We start from the raw sequence: 9,537 nt of genomic DNA, 5'->3' as shown, positions 1-9,537 counted from the left end.
GCCTGTGAAAGGTAAGGAAGTCAACAGGAGTGAGCTCACACTTCTGATGAGCAGATTTTAGAAGTGTGACACTATGGTTTTAACTTGAATTTCCCTGATTGCTAGTAAAGCCCCTTTCCATGTGTTAATTGGCCATTTGAACATCTTTCATGAACAACCTATTTAAACATTTTGCCCATTTTCAGTGGGCTGATAAATGTTTTCTTACTAATTTCTCAGAATATTTAAAATATTTTCTGCATACTAGATTTTAATATTCATATGTGCTATAGATATTCTCATTCTTAATGTAGACTTTTTACTCTTTCTTGTTAACATAAAATTTTTATTTAATTTTATTGGCTTATTCATATATTCTAAATTTTCTAATATGTATGTGCAGTTCTTTTGTAATTAAGGGAAAAACTTCAAAATATATCAAGCAGTTTTTTACCTGCAATGGTAGAAAAAATTCCACATACTAGTAGATGCTACTTTATTACATTTGCATATCTCAAAAGATATTAAGTCTCATTCTTATCATCAGGGAACTAGCTTCAAGAAAACATATTCAGAAATTATCCAATTAAATTATTTGAATAAAGAATAGCTAACATTTTCTCAGACAACAGTTACACAAATCAGGAACAGCATTTGCTTTTAAGAATATATTATTTGGGCAAATTTTAATAAATGATGCAATTGTTTTCACCATTTTAAGTCAGAAGCAATTTTTTAAAATCAGAAATGTTAGTTTGAGTTAACTTGCTTGGTGCAGTTGTCGATATTTCCTTAGGCTCATTCCCCTTCATGTTCCTCTTATAGACATATTTCCCACTATCCAGGAATATTTAGGAGATTTCAGATTATGCCTTATGGAAATATTTTGAGAAATATTTTCACATTTAAGACAACTTGAAAATTTAAAACATTTGCGATTGTTATAGAAGTCAATCTAAATAAACAAAACCTACTGAGCACCACAAAAGTACATGATACTATGGTAGTTGCCATTATATTGCATCATGACAAATTCCTTAGAAAATATTTTTCTGTATTCATAAGCTTTACATTCCACATATGTATCTTATATTGGGTTATTAAACTCTTAAAAATGCACTCAAGAATCCCAAAGCTTTTTGCTTATGTTTGCTGGAGGCAAAGACCAACAAGTAGTTAACATATAAATGTGAGAAGTCCGTCAGAAGGCTGATGGACTTTGATATTCAGCAAGGGCTGAGAATCAGCATGGTATTACCCCACTGCTGGCTGAAGGCAATCACCTAACCCAGTGGTCAGCAAACTGTGGTTTGCGAGCTACATGTAGCTCTTTAGCCCCTTGAATGTGGCTCTTCCACAAAATACCACGTGTGGGCGCGCATGTACAGTGCGATTGAAACTTCGTGGCCCATGTGCAGAAGTCGGTATTTTGTGGAAAAGCCACACTCAAGGGGCCAAAGAGCCGCATGTACCTCTTGAGCTGCAGTTTGCCGACCACTGCCCTAACCTAATAATCTTTTTATTGGTTACCAAACCTTACCATTGAAATGATTGTTTGCTTTGCTAAAGGGCAAATGTGTATTCTAGTAAATAAAAAGCTATGGATCCGAAGATTCAGGAAGCCACTCCACTAGAGAGTAGGTCTCCGCCTGGCTCCCCCAATAATTTCTAAATTTATATTTCTTGTCTAGTATATCCGTTTGTGCATCAGCCCCTTCTCCAGGTCCTAAATCCTTGCTGCAAAAGTTTGTGGCATATGTTCCTTAAAAATCATTTTTAAAAATTACTTATTTATGTATTTTTCAATTACAGTTGACATTCAATATTATTTTATATTGGTTTCAGGTGTACAGCATAGTGGTTAGACATTTATATAATTTACAAAGTGATTCCCACTGATAAGTCTAGTATCCACATGGCACCATACATAATTATTACAATATTATTTATTATTCCCTATGCTGTACTATATACATACTCATGACTATTTGTGACTACCAATCTGTACTTCTTAATCTCTTCACAACTCAGACCCACAATGCCCCTCCCATCTGAAAACCATCAGTTTGTTCTCTGTATATATTAGTCTGTTTCTGATTTGTTTCTTCATTTATTTTGTACTTTGGATTCCACATATAAGTTAAATCATATGGTATCTGTCTGACTTGTTTCAGTTAGCATAGTACCCTCTTCAGCCGTGGGCAAACTACGGCCCGCCGGCCGGATCCGGCCCGTTTGAAATGAATAAAACTATTGAAAAAAAAGACCGTACCCTTTTATGTAATGATGTTTACTTTGAATTTATATTAGTTCACACAAACACTCCATCCATGCTTTTGTTCCAGCCCTCCGGTCCAGTTTAAGAACCCATTGTGGCCCTCGAGTCAAAAAGTTTGCCCACCCCTGCTCTAGGTTATCCATGCTGACTCAAATGGTAACATTTCCTTTCTTATGGCTGAGTAATATTCCATTGTATATATGTACCACATCTTTTTTATCCAGTTTTCTACTGATATACACTTAGCTTGCTTCCATAATTTAGATCAGGGGTCCTCAAACTACGGCCAGCCAAAAACATTTATCCGGCCCACCAGGTGTTTTTGCCGCTGCTGCCTGTCCTGCTTAGCAGCCGACTCTTCCCAGGCCCGCAGTGCACATGTGTGGAATGTCTGAGGGACAGTGAACTGGCCCCCTGTTTAAAAAGTTTGAGGACCTCTGATTTTTTAGTGTAAGTTCTGCAGTGAACATAGAAGTGCATATATCTTTTCAAATTAGTGATTTGGATTTCTTTGGATGAATACCCAGAAGTGGAATTGCTGGGCCATAAGGTAGTTCTATTTTTAATTTTTTGATGAAACGCCATACTGTTTTCCATAATGACTGAACCTATCTGCATTCCCAACAGTGCATGAAGGTTCCTTTTTCTCCACACCCTTGCCAATACTTGTTTGTTGATTTATTGATGATAGCTATTTTGACAGGTGTGAGGTGATATCTCATTGTAGTTTTAATTTGTACTTCTCTGATAATTAGTGATGTTGAGCATCTTTTCATATGTGTATTGGTCATCTGTATGTTCTCTTAGGAGAAATGCCTATTCAGGAACTCTGCCCATTTTTCTATTGGATTGTTTTTGAGGATGTTGAGTTGTGTGAATTCTTTATAAATTTTGGATATTAATTCTTTATTGGATGTATCATTGGCTAATATCTTTTGCTATTCAGTAGGTTGTCTTTTCATTCTGTTGATGGTTTCTCTTGCTGTGGAAAAGCTTTTTAGTTTGATGTAGTCCCACTTGTTTATTATTTATTTTGTTACCCTTGCTTGAAGAGATATATCATAAAAATATTATTAAGAGCAATGTCAGAGTAATTACTGCCTATGTTTTTGTCCAGGAGTTTTATGGCTTCTGGTCTTATATTTAAGTCTTTCATCCATTTTGAGTTTATTCTTGTGTATGGTATAAGAAGGTGGTCTAGTTTCATTTTTTTGTTTGCCTGCCCACTTTTCCCAATGCCATTTATTGAATAGACTGTCTTTACCCCATTGTATAGTCTTGCCTTTTCTTTTTTGTTGTTGTTGTTTTTGTTCATAGATTAATTTAATATATAGGTATGGGTTTATTTCTGGGTTCTATATTCTGTCCCATTGATCTATGTATTTGTTTTTATGCCAATACCACACTTTTTTACTACTATGGGATTATTGTAGGTTAATTTGATATTGGGTAACATGATACCTTCAACTTTCTTCTTTATCAAGATTGCTGTGACTATTGTTGTGTGTGTGTGTGTGTGTGTGTGTGTTGTTTTTTTGTTTTTTGTTGTTGTTTTTTGTGGTCCCATATAAATTTTGGGATTATTTGTTCTAGTTCTGTGAAAAATGTCATTGGTATTTTGATAGGGATTGCATTGAATATATATAGATTGCTTTGGGTAGTATGAACATCTTAATGATGTTAATTTTTCTTATCCATTAGCATGGTATATGCTTCCATTTATTTGTACCTTCTTCAATTTCTTTCTTCAATGTCCTATAATTTTCAGAGTACAGGTCTTTTACTTCCTTGGTTAAATTTATTTCCAAGTATTTTATTTTTGGGGATGCAATCATAAATTTTTTTCTTAATTTCTCTTTCTGTTAGTTTATTATATATTTATAAAAATGCAACCTATTTCTGAATATTAATTTTGTATCCACTATTTTACTAAATTCATTTGTCAGTTCTAATAGTTTTTTTGGTAGAATCTTTAGGATTCTTTCCAGTGGTTCTCAACCTCTGGCCCTTTAAATACAGTTCCTCATGTTGTGACCCAACCATAAAATTATTTTCATTGCTACTTCATAACTGTAATGTTGCTACTGTTATGAATCGTAATGTAAATACCTGATATGCAGGATGGTCTTAGGCAACCTCTGTGAAAGGGTCGTTCAACCGCCCAAGGGGTCGCGACCCACAGGTTGAGAACTGCTGCTTTATACACAGTGTCATGTCAGCTGCAAATAATGGCAGTTTTACTTCTTTCTTTCCAATTTGAATATCTTTTGCTTCTTTATCTTGTCTAATTACTGTGGTTAGGACTTCCAATAGTGTCCGATATAATAAAAGAGAAACTTGCAAATTAACCATTCCTCCACTATGCTCAAGCCACGCCCACCAGCCAATCAGGAGAGAGTATGCAAATTAACCCAACTAAGATGGCAGTGGCCATGGAGCTGGAGCGAGCAGGAGGCTTGAGTTGCCCCCGGCAATGGAGGAAATCAAGTTTCCCACCTGCCCTGGCTGGCCCTGGGCTCCGCTGAAGGCTACAAAGTTTCAATTATCTATATAAATAAAAGCGTAAACGACCATTATGACTGGCCGACCGGCTGGTAGCTATGATGCGCACTGACCACCAGGGGGCAGATGCTCAATGCAGGAGCTTCCCCCTGGTGGGTAGTGTGCTCCCACAGCCAACCTCCTATGGCCTCCCACAGCCGGCCAACCTCCTGTGGTCCCTCCCCCCAGCCAGCCTGATGGTCAGTGCGTTCCTACAGCCAACCTCCCACAGCCGGCCAACCTCCCTCAGTCCCTCCCCTCAGCTGGCTGGCCCCAATCGGCCCTGATCACTGGCCAGGCCAAGGGACCCCACAATGCATGAATTCATGCACCGGGCCTCTAGTAGAAGATAAATAAATCCCAGGAAAAAAAAATAAAAAAAGGAGAGGCTGGGAGTTTGGGTCACCGGGGTGTGTGGCCAGCCTGAAAATAGCCATCAGGCCCTCACCCAGGCTGGCCAGGCAGCCCAGCGGGACTCCCCACCCTGAAGGGGCTGTGCACCCTGAAAATGGCCCTTAGCCCCTCACCCAGGCTGGCCACACCCCCATGGGGTGAGGGTCCCGCTGGGGGGCTTGGCCAGCCTGCAAACATCCATCAGCCCCTCACCCAGGTTGGCCAGGCCCCCCAGTGGGGACCCCCACCCTGAAGAGTGTGTGGCCAGCCTGAAAACAGCCCTCAGCCCCTCATCCAGGCTGGCCACACCCCCATGGGGTGAGGGTCCCCACCGGGGGGCTTGATCAGCCTGCAAACAGCCATCAGCCCCTCACCCAGGCTGGCCAGGCACCCCAGCAGGGACCTCCACACTGAAGGGGGTGTGGCCAGCCTGAAAACAGCCCTAGCCCCTCACCCAAGCTGGCCAGGCATCCCAGCGGGACCCCCACCCTGATCCGGGACACCCTTCAGGGCAAACCAGTCGGCCCCCACCCATGCACCAGGCCTCTATCCTATATAATAAAAGGGTAATATGCAAATTGACCCTAACAGCAGAACGACTGGGAATGACTGGTCACTATGACACACACTGACCACCAGGGGGCAGATGCTCAATGCAGGATCTGCCCCCTGGTGGTCAGTGCACTCCCACAGGGGAAGCTCTGCTCAGCCACAAGGCAGGCTGATGGCTGCCAGTACAGTGGTGGTGGTGGGAGCCTCTCCTGCCTCCTCAGCAGCGCTAAGGATGTCCGACTGCAGCTTAGGCCTGCTCCCCACTGGCAAGTGAACATCCCCCAAAGGCTCCTGGGCTGCCAGAGGGATGTCTGACTGCCAGCTTAGGCCCGATCCCCCCAGGGAGCGGGCCTAAGCCAGCAGGTGGACATCCCCCGAGGGATCCCAGACTGTGAGAGGGCACAGGCCGGGCTGAGGGAACCCTCCCTCCCCTCCCCCCCAGCGAGTGCACAAATTTTTGTGCACCGGGCCTCTAGTATTGAATAAAAGTGATCAAAATGGCCATCCTTATCTTGTTCCTGATCTTAAGGAAAACACTTTCAGCTTTTCTGAAGGAGTAAGATGTTAGCATTTTGTCATATATGACCTTTATTATGTTAAAGTATGGTCCCTCTCTTTCTACTTTGCTGAGATTTTTAAATCATAAATAGATGCTGAATTTTGTCAAATGTTTTTTCTACACCTATTGATATGATTTATGATTTTTATCTTCACTTTGTTTATATGGCATATCACTAATATTGAACTAATCTTGCATTCCAGAAATAAATCCCCCTTGATCCTGGTGTATAATTTAAAAAAAATAATGTATTGCTGAAACCTAGCCAGTTCGGCTCAGTGGATAGAGGGTAGGCCTGTGGACCTAAGGGTCCCAGTTTTGATTCCAATCAAGGGCAGGTACTTCAGTTGCAGGCTCCTCTATGGCCCGGGCCCTGGTCAAGGCTCATGAAGGTGGCAACGAATCCTCTGTTTCTCTCACATTGATATTTCTCTCTCTCTCTAAAAAATCAATGAAAAAATATCCCCGGGTGAGGATTAAAAAAAGAAAGAAAAATATATTACTAAATTCAGTATGCTAATATTTTGTTGAGGATTTTTGCATCTATGTTCATCAGGGATATTGGCCTACAATTTTTTTTTTTTTTTTGTAATGTCTGTCTGGTTTTGAAATCAGGGTAATGATGACCTCATAAAATGATCTTTGGAGGAATCTTTAAAAAAAGGAATCTTTTTTTTAAAAAAAAATAGTTTGAGAAGGATAACTGTTAATTCTTCTTTAAGTGTTTGGTAAAATTTATCTGTGAAGCCATTCAGTCCAGACCTTTTTCCTTGTTAGGAGTGTTTTTATTCTATTTCATTGGTAGAATTTTCTTGATTCAGTTGTGACTAAGTTATATTAGCCATTATAATTTTCTTTCCTGTTTTCTGTAGAGTCAGATTTTTATATCTAGGTTATGTGACCCTAATAAATGAATTGGGGGATAGTCCCCCTTTTTCTATACTCTAGACTACTTTGTATGAAATTGTGATTACTTTCTCTTTGGATGTTTGGTAGGCTGAAAATCATCTGTGTCTGGATTTTTTTTTATTACTAATTCATTTACTAGTTATAGGTCAATTTTCTTTCCTTTTTCTTTTTATGTAGTGTTCAAAAGATGCAGTTTTCCAAGAATTTGACCATCATACTAAAATTTTAAAATTCATTGTCATAAAATTGTTCGTATCATCTTTGCCTGCACCATCCATATAATTCTGTCTACTGTCCCATTCTGATTTTTCATCAAGATCCATTATCCCTTCCCTTCCAAGTCCCGAGTCAGAACAAGCAATGGAAATTAGGTCACCTCAAGCCTCCTGCTCTCAAGACTAGGGAGAGGCAAGGTCTCTATGGCCCCTAAGGAGCCCCAAACCAGGAAGATGGGGGAATGGGTTAATAATCAACCCCTGCAGCTCATTCCCTTAGCGCCTCCCCCCACACCCCCCCCTCCGCACCCCACCAGATTGAGGCAAAGGGAGCTGGAAGCCGAGTGACTTCCGGGAGGGCGGAGGAGGCGGGTTGGCCCCAGCCGGGGTAATCGGACGTGTACTCCTGTGCGGCGGCCAGGGCCGCCGTATGGGGCGCGTCCCGGGGCGGCGTGTGCCCAATTCCAGCGTGTGCCCTGTGCAGTGCCCCGGGCTGCTGTGTGGGGCGCGTCCCCGGCGGCGTGTGCCCATCTCCAGCGTGTGCCCTGTGCAGTGCCCCGGGCTGCCCTGTCGGGCGCGTATCGGGCCGGCGTGTGCCCAACTCCAGTGTGTGCCCTGTGCAGTGCCCCGGGCTGCCCTGTCGGGCGCGTATCGGGCCGGCGTGTGCCCAACTCCAGTGTGTGCCCTGTGCAGTGCTCCGGGCTGCTGTGTGGGGCGCGTCCCCGGCGGCGTGTGCCCATCTCCAGCGTGTGCCCTGTGCAGTGCCCCGGGCTGCCCTGTCGGGCGCGTATCGGGCCGGCGTGTGCCCAACTCCAGTGTGTGCCCTGTGCAGTGCTCCGGGCTGCTGTGTGGGGCGCGTCCCCGGCGGCGTGTGCCCGGCGCGGTGGCCCGAGGCAGCCGGCCGGTGTGGGCGCGGCACGTCCCCAGCTCCGCGGTCCCGCGCTAACGCGCCCGGCGCTCCGGCAGAGGGAGCTGTGCGCCCGGCCCGGCGCACGCACGGCGCCGCCCGCTCCCTCTTGCCGCCGCCGCTGGGCCCGCCCGCCCGCCGGGGCGGGGCTCCCGGCCACGGCGACAGCTGCTTCCTGCTTTCCGCACGCCTTCGCCGCCGCGCTGCCGGTCCGGTCGTGCCCGCCGTGGCCGAGAGCTCCCCGCGTGCCGCCGCCCGCTCGGCTCCTGCCCGCGCCCCGGCCTCGCCCCGCAGCCGCCCAGCTCGCTCGCGTCCGCTCCCGGAACCCGCGCCCCACGCGGCCCCTGCTCGCCCCGGCCATGCTGTCCTTCCAGTACCCCGACGTGTACCGCGACGAGACCGCCGTGAGTACCAAGTGCCCGCGCCCACCGGCTTCCCCGCCGGGCGTGCCGCGCCAGCCGCCGCCCGCAGCTCCTGGCCCCGCAGCCCCTCGCCCCCCGCGTCCCTCCCCTCCCCCTCGGCCTTTGTTTGCGAGAAACGGGCCGGGGGCGCGGGCTCCTCCCGAGCCGCGGAGCCTCTGGGGGGGTGGAGGGTGGGCACTCTCCGCCTGCTGGCGGCGCCGCCCGGCATCGGCCGCTGCTGGGAGACTCCCCGAAATCAATGGGGTCAAGGGCAGATGCCCAGGTAGGAGGTGTCACTGCTTTTTGACTGGGGAAGCTCGTGCGTAAATATGGTGGCAGGAGAAAGAGTGTAAGTGTATAGATGATGTAGGATTGAAACACAAAGCAAACTTTCTAAACTTCCAAATGAAGAATTCTTAGAGTTGAAGTTCATTCATTCGGTTTTACAACGTGTACTGAGCGCTTACCCTGCCCCAGGCCGGCTGCTGGGCGTTGGGGATGCAGAGACAGGACTGGGTAACGCGAAGGCCGACAGGGACCCCGCGGTGTAGCAGTGCTGATCCAAGTTTTCCTAAACTAGAAAAGGAGTTGATAGCGGGTGAGAGGAGGACCTAGAAGGGAGAGGGGATGGCCTCTTTTCAGGATGAGTTTAAGTTTTGCTTCGTGGAAGGGTTAGCCACCATGAACCTCAGCTGTAGATGAACTCAGGATGGCTGTTGAGATCCGGTGGGCGGAATTGGGGGGCCCTTTATGTGTGAGTAAAAATTAATTTGGCATCTTAAGAACTGTATTGCATCCAAGTG

The 9,537-nt window shown here is 45.7% G+C and overlaps 1 protein-coding gene across 1 annotated transcript in view; it reads left to right on the top strand.

The window, feature by feature from the left end:
* The first annotated feature begins 8,497 nt into the window (after positions 1-8,497).
* Positions 8,498-9,537, top strand: part of PREP (prolyl endopeptidase) — a 110,220-nt gene continuing 109,180 nt past the window's right edge. The window contains exon 1 of the mRNA XM_081094882.1: positions 8,498-8,737. Within this exon, the coding sequence (XP_080951008.1) occupies positions 8,693-8,737 (45 nt within the window). The 5' untranslated portion in view covers positions 8,498-8,692. The remainder of the gene's footprint in view (positions 8,738-9,537) is intronic.

The sequence above is a fragment of the Myotis nattereri genome, assembly GCF_964212035.1.
Source record: "Myotis nattereri genome assembly, chromosome: 6".
NCBI lineage: Eukaryota > Metazoa > Chordata > Mammalia > Chiroptera > Vespertilionidae > Myotis > Myotis nattereri.
Note: the sequence above shows the minus strand (reverse complement) of the source record. Positions and strands in the feature narration are given on the sequence as shown.